The sequence below is a fragment of the Oncorhynchus mykiss genome, chromosome 22, assembly GCF_013265735.2.
Source record: "Oncorhynchus mykiss isolate Arlee chromosome 22, USDA_OmykA_1.1, whole genome shotgun sequence".
Lineage (NCBI taxonomy): Eukaryota > Metazoa > Chordata > Actinopteri > Salmoniformes > Salmonidae > Oncorhynchus > Oncorhynchus mykiss.
In genome coordinates, this window is record NC_048586.1 from 23606790 (window position 1) to 23619789 (window position 13000).

The window sequence follows — 13000 nt, forward strand, 5'->3', positions numbered from 1 at the left end:
TAAGTGGGAGGAGCTATAGGAATGGAATAAATGGAACGTATCAAACATATGAAACCACGTTTAACTCCACTCCAGCCATTACAATGAGCCAGTCCTCCTATAGCTCCTCCCACCAGCCAGAGTAAGCCACGTTTAACTCCACTCCAGCCATTACAATGAGCCAGTCCTCCTATAGCTCCTCCCACCAGCCAGAGTAAGCCACGTTTAACTGCACTCCAGCCATTACAATGAGCCAGTCCTCCTATAGCTCCTCCCACCAGCCAGAGTAAGCCACGTTTAACTCCACTCCAGCCATTACAATGAGCCAGTCCTCCTATTGCTCCTCACACCAGCCAGAGTAAGCCACGTTTAACTCCACTCCAGCCATTACAATGAGCCAGTCCTCCTATAGCTCCTCCCACCAGCCAGAGTAAGCCACGTTTAACTCCACTCCAGCCATTACAATGAGCCAGTCCTCCTATAGCTCCTCCCACCAGCCAGAGTAAGCCACGTTTAACTCCACTCCAGCCATTACAATGAGCCAGTCCTCCTATAGCTCCTCCCACCAGCCAGAGTAAGCCACGTTTAACTCCACTCCAGCCATTACAATGAGCCAGTCCTCCTATAGCTCCTCCCACCAGCCAGAATAAGCCACGTTTAACTCCACTCCAGCCATTACAATGAGCCAGTCCTCCTATAGCTCCTCCCACCAGCCAGAGTAAGCCACGTTTAACTCCACTCCAGCCATTACAATGAGCCAGTCCTCCTATAGCTCCTCCCACCAGCCAGAGTAAGCCACGTTTAACTGCACTCCAGCCATTACAATGAGCCAGTCCTCCTATAGCTCCTCCCACCAGCCAGAGTAAGCCACGTTTAACTGCACTCCAGCCATTACAATGAGCCAGTCCTCCTATAGCTCCTCCCACCAGCCAGAGTAAGCCACGTTTACACATCCACAGACCAAATCAATTGCACAGTTCATTGTTATCTAATGCCATAGATATGGACACAATAGTCAGATATCATCCATGTAGCAGCAAAAAAACAAAGATGCAAATGAAAGGCTAAAGTTAGCTCTAAATGCTCTCTCAATGTTTCATCAACATATCTTCTCTAAATGTCTGAAGTTTAGGTATTTACAGTGATTAGGAACATCATGAAAATACAGTATGTCGGCTACTGTATATATTTATGTGGGTTAATAATGTAATGTCTATTCAAATATGTGCATCGCTTTGGAGATGCTAGGGCCTATATGGAGCATGCCAGACCACAAGGGGGAAGTGTGAGAGGACAAGGAGACACAGGGGTCAAAGACTACTAAGGAGAAGGATGATGAGGATGATGAGCACTAATGCAGGGTCAGATATTCATTCATTATCTTAATGGTTAAAGTTAGCATCAAGGGTGGGGTGAGCTGATCCTAGACCTGTGCCTCAGGGAAACTTCTCCACAGTGTCAGAGACTGCTAAGCTCATATGGAGTAGGAGGACGTTGCCCCTAGATGCTGGTCCAAGGTCAATCTTGTGTTGGGGAGGGTAAGCTGATCCTAGATCAGTGCTTACTTGCAACTTTTACCAGCAGAGTCATTCAGTGGAGGAGTTTAAGGTACTGAGAGAAGCTCATGGCACAGTAGCATTAAGGAATGGTGTTTCTTTACAATAAGTTACAATAATGAGAGAGAGAGAGGGGGGGGGGGAAGTGAGAGAGAGAGGGGGAGAGGGGAGAGAAAGTGAGAGAAAGTGAGAGAAAGTGAGAGAGGGGGGGGGGGGGGGGGGGGTTTAGTGATGCAATGTGCTAGTGTTGTGGGGATCTTCTGTCCCAGTCTACCAAGATGCTGTTCACCCTCTCCTCTTCATCTCCCTAAAAAAAACAACCACATAGGCTCTTAGATGTGTTTATAGTGTGTGTGTATAGTGTGTGCGTGTGTGTGTAAGTGAGAGAATAGTCACTAACCTGCTCTCCCAGCTACACCATCTCATACTGATTAGCTGTAATGATCCTGGACAGACAACATGCCAGCAACATGCCAATCAACTGAGAAGGAGAGAGAGAGATAACTTTAGATCAGTGTTTTTCAACATACCCCCAGCAGTACACATTTGTATTGTCCGGGGCTACAATAAAATGTGTACTGTTGGGGTACTGGAGGGTTGGAGTTGGGAAACACTGCTTTAGATTATAGTACACCTTAAAAACAGCACTCATATCAACACACAAGTGCATTCTCTCTATCTCACCTGTGAGAAGGCGATGCCAAAAGTCACTCCTGCAATGATGGCCATGTTGATCTCGAGGAAGGAGGTGACCAGTTCATAACAGCCCTGAAACACAGGGGACGGGTTAGTCTGTAACACAGTGGATGGGTTACAGACACACAAACACACAGACACACACACACCTGCTGGTTGATTTTGGTGTGGTTTATGGTGGTGTTGCGGAGGTCCTGTGGGTTGCAGTCAGAGGAGTTGGAGCAGCAGCTCAGGGGAAAGCCGTTAGCAGGGTAGTACACACTGCCCAACCAGCTGGTGTAGTTGTACACCCCACAGCAACGCAGCTGGAGAGAGACACACAGACAGAGATGTGATTGAATTGTGTGTTGTTGTTAGAATAGTAGTTTTGTTGTTGTTGTAACTCACGCTGCTTTGGACGTTGTCCACAACCAGGCTCTTCTCATCCTCAGCATCATAGTTCAACACCGCGTCAGTATACGTCCTCAGGAAGGTTCCCTTTATCTGTGGATACACACGCACAAACACGCGGGCACACACACACGTGATGTGACTTATTTCTATTGGCAGGTAAGCGGCTGTGGGTAATGTATTACAAATAGAGAAACTGACCTCGTGACGAAAAACAAAACCAGAGATCCCAGCCACCAACTCAGCTAGGAACACCAGGGACAAGAACATTGCATACTGTAGAGAGATAGAGAGAGATGGGTAGAGAGTGGGGAATCCACACACACACACACACACACAAAAACATTTTGTCCATTAAAATAACATCAAATTGATCTAAAATACAGTGTAGACATTGTTAATGTTGTAAATTACTATTGTAGCTGGAAACAACAACCATCACTCCTGTGTTCCAAAGTCACATTGTTTTAGCTAATCCAAGTTTATAATTTTAAAAGACTAATTGATCATTAGAAAACCCTTTTGCAATTATGTTAGCGCAGCTGAAAACTGTTATCCTGATTAAAGAAGCAATAAAACTGGCCTTCTTTAGACTAGTTGAGTATCTGGAGCATCAGCATTTGTGGGTTCGATTACAGACTCAAAATGGCCAGAAACAAAGAACTTTCTTTGAAAACTCGTCAGTCTATTCTTGTTCTGAGAAATGAAGGCTATTCCATGCGAGTAATTGCCAAGAAACTGAAGATCTCGTACAACGCTGTGCACCACTCCCTTCACAGAACAGCACAAACTGGCTCTAACCAGAATAGAAAGAGGAGTGGGAGGCCCCAGTGCACAACTGAGCAAGAGGACAAGTACATTAGAGTGTCTAGTTTGAGAAACAGATGCCTCACAAGTTCTCAACTGGCAGTTTCATTAAATTGTACCCGCAAAACACCCGTCTCAATGTCAACAGTGAAGAGGCGACTCCGGGATGCTGGCCTTCTAGGCAGAGTTGCAAAGAAAAACCCATTTCTCAGACTGGCCAAGAAAAAGAAAAGATTAAGACAAAAGAACACAGACACTGGACAGAGGAACTCTGCTTAGAAGGCCAGCATCCCGGAGTCACCTCTTCACTGTTGACGTTGAGACTGGTGTTTTGTGGGTACTAGTTAATGAAGCTACCAGTTGAGGACTCCAGATACTCAACTAGTCTAAAGAAGGCCAGTTTTATTGCTTCTTTAATCAGAACAACAGTTTTCAGCTGTGCTAACAATTGCAAAAGGGTTTTCTAATGATCAATTAGCTTTTTAAAATGATAAACTTGGATTAGCTAACGCAACATGCCATTAGAACACAGGATGGTTGCTGATAATGAGCCTCTGTACGCCTATGTAGATATTCCATAAAAAATCTGCCGTTTCCAGCTAAAATAGTAATTTACAACATTAACAATGTCTACACTGTATTTCTGAACAAATTGATGTTATTTTAATGGACATCTTTTCTTTTCAAAAACAAGGACATATCTAAGTGACCCTTAACTTTTGAATGGTAGTGTAGATAATTATCATTGTGTTTCTCTAACTGCTCTGGGTTAATCAGTATCAAAACAATGCTTCACAACCCCAGCTGCAGATTCCCAGCTCCAGTGTGTGTGTGTGTGTCTGTCTGCATGCTCCTCTCCTCCCTCTCCCCTCACCAGTTTGAGCATCCATGGGCTCCCCCTGCAGGTGGCGAAGCATCCGAACAGGCCGAAGACGATGATAACAGTCCCAGTGCCGATGAGGACGTATGGAGCATTGGTGGTGTTCTCAGCTATCAGAGAGATATAAGGGCCCAGCATAAACTTCCCCCATACTCCCACTGCCAAGAGGATCGCTCCTGTGATCTGAAGAACAGAAAGAGAGAAACAGAGCGGGAAAGGAGATGAGTGAAAGGGGAGAGGACAGAGAGAGGGTAGGTAGTAAAGGGGAAATATATGAGCGAAGGGTGATGGCGATGGGTGGAAAGAGGTGAGAGAGCAGATGGAGGAGACAGAGGAGGAGAGGGGAGAAGATGCCAGACAGATGTTGACATCCAGAGGTACACTATTCAGCCAGCAGAGTGCAGTGCTGCTACTGATGGTGCTACTGATCGTGCTTAGACCAAAGACTAGAGAACACCCCCCATGGCTCAACAATGCATAGCCACCCACCCTCTGCCTCTCCACAGTATGGGACAATGAAGTTTCCCCTGGACACAGATCTAAGATAATCTTTTTTGAGTGTAATTGATAGCAGGTTTAAATGTAGTTATAAACTGGCTGGTTTGAGTCATGAATGCTGATTGGCTGACAGCGGTGGTATATCAGACCATGTGTATGACAAAACATTTATTTTTACTGCTCTAATTATGCTGGTAACCAGTTTATAATAGCAATAAGGCACTTCTGGGGTTTGTGGTATATGGCCAATATACCACGGCTAAAGGCGCGTTGCATCGTGCCTAAGAACAGCCCTTATATGTTGGCCATATACCAGGGTCTTATTGCTTAATTATACCATGGAATACTCCTTTCTGATTGGTTTGAAGGGCATTCTAAAGCGTGCATTATTTCCCTACAACACGGTAGAATTCAATGGCTATGGTTATTTTTTTACATGTTTTGTTTGAGCTGCTTTTGAAAGCAAAAGTCAAATTGAAAACAGTATGGGTAGTGTTGAATTCAATTTTCATAATAGCAAGCTAGGACTCATGGTTCGGTTAGCTAAACTAGCAAGTCTGTTTGGTTACCACGGCAACTACTGTAGCTATTTAGTCAATTATAGCTATTTAGTAAATTATAGCTATTTAGTAAATTATAGCCATGCTATAAAAGGCATAATCAACTTGGGGCTCTATGCGTTCTCTGGAAAATAATACAACTCGGTGGAAGGTGTGTTTCACTCCGCTAATGCGTTGTGGAACACACCTTCCACACGTCATTCATTATTTTACACAGAACGCATAGCCCCTTGTTATTTATCCCTTACATAAGTGATAACTAGATCAACCTTTCAGCTTGTCCTCTCTGACCAAGGAGCAAATAGCAGTTGTTTCTAGGTGTCATAACAGAGAGGGGAGTGCAGAGAAAGAGAGAGAGACAGAGAGAGGGAAGGAATGGGGGGAGGTTGAAGGGATATGTTGATAGTTTTTCTGTGGAACACACATACACACACGCGCACACACGCAAAGAGGGAGCGAATCAAAAGGCCCCTTTGATCCAGAGCGAGCCGCTTCCTCCTGTGGCACTGCTCTTAGCATTTCTAATGAAGGCCACTCATAAAGGAGTGTGTTGTGTGGGCCAGCTAAATGCCCGTGTCCCAGCTGGGGGGCAGCTGCTTTTTGGGACGGGGTACAGAAGGGGTGCCGATCTGTTAATGCCACCGAACTAGAAAAGCCTGTTGCCAACTCATCATCAGCCCCCTACCCCCCACCACGAGGTCCCTCTCTCCTGCCGGCTGTCATACTGCCACATAGCAGGCCTGCACACACATCCACATAAGCAGAACCACACAGGCACACAAACAATGTGACATATAGTTTTACTGGCAGGTGTCAGGCCCAATTGTGGTCTAAATGTATTATCATTACCTGAATGAGGTGCAGTGCTCGACTGTAGCAAACGTCTGCACATCATAGGACTAGTTAACAAGGCCTTGATTAGTTGCATCAGGTTTGTTAGTGCTGGGCTGGGACAAACATGTGCAACCGTTTGGAATGGAAGAACACTAGGAGAGGTGTCAAGGACAGGGACCGTTTGGCTGGCAGGGCCAGAGTTAAATTGTATCCATGGTAACAGACATCCATCTCTGAGGTGCTGCAGTATCCAAGCAGAACTCAGCCAAAACATACAAAAAAGCTCCCTCTCCTCCTCTCTTTGTCATTCTAACCTTGTATGAACAGCAGGTGGCAAACCCCCTCCCTCTCCATAAGTCTAAATGTACTAACTGCCCTCGAAACCTGGACTGTTTTTCACAAATGAAAAGACTGAGGCACTACAATCCCTTAAAAACCACAAAATGATAAAACTTGACTTTTTATCAAAGCACCACCACAGACCTAAATCAATAAAATGTCCCTATTATCTCTGAATATGTTTATTTCTCAACCATTCATAAGTAATGACACCAACACAGACCAAAGGGCTCATTTTAGTAATGAGTGGAAACACAAACACGGCATTAATGATTCAAGCTCAGATCCCCCTCTGTACTGTATAGCTGGTACTACATAATGTACACAGTATAATGGCAATGCTCCTACATGTATCACTGTTGAAAGTCTTGCGGTTTCAATGTGCGTAGCGAACTTAGCAGAGAATCAATGATGCTCCACCTCGTGGCCTGTGTGAGCTTGTACTTAATGACCATTCAGGATAGACAGGACTATCTGCCATCATTATAAGAATACTGCCTTGATAATGGTTTATTCTACTGTTCTATTATCGCTGATATTCATCTTATTTAACAAGAATCGCTTGCACATTTCTATAAACATAAAACAAAAAGTAGTTATCAGGTAGGCTAACTATTATGTAAATTCCGTTTACCAAGGGATTCAAGAATTTTTTTTTTTTTTTTCAAAATCTTTTGGGACTTTGTGAGAAATGATAATATCTTACTCACAAGTTATAAGTGGGTGCACATACATAAGATAAGCGCACAAGCCAATTTCCCACACTAATAGTCACATGTTCATGCCAGCTGTTCTGCGGTGAGGTGTATGGCCTTGTCCAATGGCCCTGAGAGGTGAGTTCTGCGTGTTAAGGAGTGTGTTATTGCCATTTTGTTATGATTTCTTTGTCGTTGTACCAGTATACTTATCCCTCTACTGATTGATCAATGTCTATCAATCTATCTATCTTGTCTTTGTATTATAAAAATCATTGCATCTATGTTTTTTATTTAACTAGGCAAGTCAGTTAAGAACAAATTCTTATTTACAATGACGGCTTACACTGGCCAAACCTGGACGACGCTGGGCCAATTGTGTGCCGCCCTATGGGACTCCCATCACAGCTGGTTGCGATACAGCCTAGATTCAAACCAGGGTGTCTGTAGTGACGCCTCTAGAACTGAGACGCAGTGCCTTAGACTGTTGCGCCACTCGGGAGCCCCTATTACATTGATAGTCAGGCCAGAAGATAGACTAGACAGTGTGTTTGTCTGCATGCAATACAGCTGATGTCATATGTTGAAAACAGAACCCAGGCTAGGGCTGGAGGAAGTGATGATGTTGTTGTTGTGATGCAATCGACCATTGTAGAGGTTGCCCTTAGTCCTAGATCTAGGATCGGATGACTCTAACAATCTGAACCATTAGGGTTATGAAGAAAACTTTGGACCCTGTATCACAGGTAACGAGGCAACATCTAACTAATAAAGTCCAATGCAATCTGGGAGATTACTCAGAACCCAGCAGCCATGACAACATGAATGACCTCTTTCCCCCCAGTCCCCAAAAGAGAAAATATGGCCCACTTGGTTAAAACTGGTTGAATCGACGTTGTTTCCATGGTATTTCAAAAACAACAAAAAATAAAATGTGATGGCCTTGAATCAACGTGGAAAACTGATTGGATTTGCAAAAACTCATCAACCTAAGGGAATTTCACTTTTTTTCACCCAACTTTTAATGTCATTCCAATGACATGGTGACATTTTTTGTTGATTTCACGCATAATTCACATTAGTTGAACACTCAACCAAATGTACATCAAAACTAGACATTGAAATCAGAGGAGGTTGGTGGGAGGAGCTATAGGAGGACAGGCTCATTGTAATGGCTGGAATGGAATGGTATCAAACCACCTGTTTGACTACGTTCCATTTATTCCATTCCAGCCATTACAGTGAGCCTGTCCTCATGTAGCTCCTCCCACCAGTCTCCTCGGGGAGTGGGGGAGGTCTATTTTTAATATTAAAACATGCCAGTGTCTCACATACCCCAAGTCTGCCAACTGCACTACTGGAGACCATAGCGTGTGAACTAGAGTCTGAAGCACTCGCCGGAAGACATTAGCTGTCATGACAAGCTGACGACAGTGAAACTCAGGAACCAAACTATCTGAAGAATTTCAAACCACCACCAACACCCACCCCTTTGACCTCAGCCCAGTCCAAGGTGTAGACACCCACCCCTCTGATCTCAGCCCAGTCCAAGGTGTAGACACCCACCCCTCTGACCTCAGCCCAGTCCAAGGTGTAGACACCCAGCCCTTTGACCTCAGCCCAGTCCAAGATGTAGACACCCACCCCTCTGATCTCAGCCCATTCCAAGGTGTAGACACCCACCCCTCTGACCTCAGCCCATTCCAAGGTGTAGACACCCAGCCCTTTGACCTCAGCCCAGTCCAAGATGTAGACACCCACCCCTCTGATCTCAGCCCATTCCAAGGTGTAGACACCCACCCCTCTGACCTCAGCCCATTCCAAGGTGTAGACACCCAGCCCTTTGACCTCAGCCCATACCAAGGTGTAGACACCCACCCCTCTGACCTCAGCCCATTCCAAGGTGTAGACACCCACCCCTCTGGTCTCAGCCCATTCCAAGGTGTAGACACCCAATCCTTTGACCTCAGCCCATTTCAGCCCATTCCAAAGTGTAGATACCCACCCCTTTGACCTCAGCCCATTCCAAGGTGTAGACACCCACCCCTCTGACCTCAGCCCATTCCAAGGTGTAGACACCCACCCCTCTGACCTCAGCCCATTCCAAGGTGTAGACACCCAGCCCTTTGACCTCAGCCCATTCCAAGGTGTGGACACCCACCCCTTTGAGCTCAGCCCATTTCAGCCCATTCCAAGGTGTAGAAGGAGCATCACTCTATCCTTGTCTAACAAAGATATCTCTCAGGATAAGAGCTGCAAATACACACTGAGTTTGTTTACTTTTGGTTTGACTGTAGAGGGATTGCTTATGTGTTACCCAGTTACCCATCCAACTTGATGCCCATCTGTAGGCTACTGTTTATCATGTAGCCTAATAGACACAGGAGTTGGCTCAAGAAATACATGCTATGGTATGACCCTCGAAGCATCGTTACCCATCGCGCCACAAAAGCCGCGGCCCTTGCAGAGCAAGGTGAACAACTACTTCAAGGCCTCAGAGCGAGTGACGTATCGATTGAAACGCTATTAGCGCGGACCACCGCTAACTAGCTAGCCATTTCACATCGGTTACACCAGCTTTGGAAGAAAACAACAAATGTAGACATTTATGGTCTATTAAGTTTACATATATTTTAAAGGCTATTTATACATATTTTCTGTTTTATGAAACCAGTATAAACTGTATTTATTATATGACAATATTTTGCAGTGACAGTATTTCTATTACACAATTTTTTAATATCACATGAATTACTTTAATTTTCCAGCATAAGTAAAAGCAAGAAATGCATTACCTCAACTCTGGACCTCAATGCCAGTTCCACTGCATTTTTTATTCCCCTCTAATCAGGGAATGATTTAGACCTGGGACACTAGGTGGGCACAATTAATTATCAGGTAGAAAAGAAAACCAGCATGCTCTGGACCTCAATGGGTAAGAGTTGAATACCCCTGACCTATGCCTATACGGCCATTCTTTCCAATTAGACTGGTTTGGATTTATCCCTGACCAAAATGGCTGCCATTATCACATCATTCTGGACCTTTGAAGGTTTATAACATAGAGACCCTATTAAATTAATAGGGGGGCTATGATCAAAACATACAACTTAACAGGATGCAGACAAATCATTTCAAATGGGCTGTAGGCTATGTTTACAAAGTCAGGTGCACATCCATGTTGGGGCTATATAGTGCCACATATCCAGTATGGTTAGTCTAAATCAATGACAAAACGTTGTATGCTGGTATAATGACCAATGACGAGAGCATATGCATACTGTAGCCTTGGCATTGACGGGGTGACTTCCATGTTAGCTACGCACCAAATGATGGACCAGACAGAAACCGTTACATGAGTGGCTGCTGATTTGCCTGCATCAACAGCCTCGACTGATAACCTCTGCCTATCTCTGTCACCACAGAGAAGCTGCTGCGCTCTATATTCTACACATATGCCATGCATATGTATTGCGGTCATACTGACAACTTCGAAATAGAGAGCAACATTTCGCGAGCTGGAGTCGGTGACAATGTGCGCAATAAGCCTACAGCTGGGTTGGACAGCTGAGGATGTCGCATTTCGCCAAGCGTGTGGTTGTAAACATTACCCGATAAGTCATCGTCACAAAAGGCACAGCTGAAACACATTTATAGCATTACATGTACGGTAGCAAGAAGTCCTATAAAGACGAACGTCCACCCTCGAATGAATCATCCATATAGAAAAATAAAGGTAGGCTACCCCGTTCGTCATAGAGGGCATGCATTTATTTTCTATACGGGTAGACCGCACATGTCTGCATCTACAACGACAACTATCTCCCCAAGGCTTACATTGGGGAATGGATAAATCTAGGGTAACGTTAACTTACCCAAAATACGAAGGAGTAAACGATGAGGAGGGTTTTGAGAAAGGTTATCACTGGTTTGGTCTCCATTATGCCCAATGCCATACCACAGTAAACTGAAAAGGAGGTTTCTGCAAACCTTGCGCTACCATGACTCTCCGCTGGAGGACATTCACAGCGCAGCCGCCAAAATTGCCCCATTAACCACTGATACAGGGTCAGATATTCTTTCTCCAGAATAGTAGGTAAGATTCGCTTTGACAGTGTTATCTGTTCGTAGATCTGATCTGTGGAGCAAATAACCCGAGAAACAACACAGCTCCATTACACCCTCTTGGCGTGCGTTTCCAAGGGCAGTATTATCATTCAGGGTTGCGTTCATTAAGATAGAACGGTGTTCAACGTTTAATTTTTTTTGCATACAAGCAGTTTTACTATGACTTATGCAGTGCATGGTCGGACTAATCAAGTGTCAGGCCCTGGGAAATAACATTTTAAAGGACCCCCTATTGGCGTCAGAAATAACATTTTAAAGGACCCCCTATTGGCGTCAGAAATAACATTTTAAAGCAAATGTTCTGCCATTCTAAGCATTTTGCCTTAGGGCATAGATACCATTTAGCATTTTTCAGGCTTAAATTACCATGCTTTTAAATTCAAACTAAATTTTTCGGGGAACAAAATAAGAATGCCCATCTTGCGCAGCTAAAAAGGTTAAGAATTAAGAACATACATTGTGGATGAATATTTACATTTTATTGCACCATGTAAATATTATTCCATGGATCCCTTGTCCAAAATTCCTTTCATCTGTTGTTGCTACGTAGCAATATTCATAAACATTCAGTTGTTTAATAAAAAAAGGCTGCAGTACATCGGACCCCTGGCCTAACCTACTCTGTCTAGTTGTAGAAGAAGTGGTAGGGAGTCCGATCTGGGAGTCATATGGCACCCTGTGGTCAATGCAGTACACAAGCACAAGAAAACGACTATGCATCAATGCCTGGAAGTCTACTGAACACCAGAAATAGTTATACATAATTCGTCTGGCTGTGTGTGCTTGAACGTGAATTCAACATTTTGACAGGCATTTTGATATTAAAAAGTCAATGTATAGATTATTCCTATCATGCAACACGGTAGACAGTCGGATGGTGATATAACGTAGTAAAATTAAATTAATCTCTTTTTCGCCACTTTGTCCTAAGCGTCATTAAATCCTAGTCGATATGATGCGTTACCGGGAGCCAAAGTGGTAACGTTACCTAACCTGTCAGCAGAAAATGCTGGCACTGGAGTCACTACCACTCCAACTGATGTGTATGACTCATCCATACCGGACAATGGAGACACGGTTATTAAGAGGGCGGGGCGCGGTTCAGCCATTGCACTCCGGCTATGATGATCCCTGCACTGTTGAAATATCGATTGCAACATTTCTGGTAGCTCTGCCCTGATCTTGCTGTCTAAAAGTACTTGTATGTAATTAGTCTGTTGCTGGTGGTCCAAGTAGTGATTTTGTGATCTGTTGAGTTTCGTGTTGAGAAATAGATTTGTTAGCATTTACCTTTAGGTTACTTTAGCTTTGCTTCTTCATCGGATGAATGGTTTTATAATTTAGCATCTACTGTATTTCAAAGCGAACTAAGCCCACTAACTTTTATTCTATATATTTCGAATACCCCGATTGTTGGCGGATATATGCTGATCATATTAAACCCACTTTTGAATCGATTGTTTTGCGTCCTTAGACGTAATCGGTTTTATTTGCTAGATAATAAAGTGTATAACAGTTTGCAATTCAAGACCACGATAAATACTAGATTACTGCTCATTGTAACATAAATACACATTTGTGTGCAGCCATATGGTTAGTTCAATAAAACATTATTGAATTACTTTCGGGGAATCACAT

At 43.9% G+C, this 13000-nt stretch overlaps 1 protein-coding gene across 1 annotated transcript; it reads right to left on the bottom strand.

Moving 5' to 3' along the window:
• Positions 1-640: 640 nt before the first annotated feature.
• Positions 641-11259, bottom strand: LOC110502021 (tetraspanin-7). Its single transcript, XM_021579927.2, has 8 exons — positions 11110-11259; positions 4303-4491; positions 2823-2897; positions 2619-2714; positions 2381-2536; positions 2220-2303; positions 1936-2016; positions 641-1842 (listed from the first exon to the last, which is right to left on the bottom strand). The coding sequence occupies exons 1-7, from the start codon at positions 11188-11190 to the stop codon at positions 1948-1950; spliced, it is 750 nt and encodes a 249-aa protein (XP_021435602.1). The 5' UTR covers positions 11191-11259; the 3' UTR covers positions 641-1842; positions 1936-1947.
• Between the last annotated feature and the right edge of the window lie 1741 nt (positions 11260-13000).

What these genes read in the sequence shown, in the direction of transcription:
- LOC110502021 (XM_021579927.2), bottom strand. Translation starts at nt 11,190, where the DNA reads ATGGCATTGGGCATAATGGAGACCAAACCAGTGATAACCTTTCTCAAA. An exon ending in TTTACTCCTTCGTATTTTGG is followed by an intron (nt 4,492 to 11,109) that starts GTAAGTTAACGT and finishes TCTGTTCTTCAG; the next exon opens with ATCACAGGAGCGATCCTCTT. An exon ending in GCCCATGGATGCTCAAACTG is followed by an intron (nt 2,898 to 4,302) that starts GTGAGGGGAGAG and finishes ATCTCTCTACAG; the next exon opens with TATGCAATGTTCTTGTCCCT.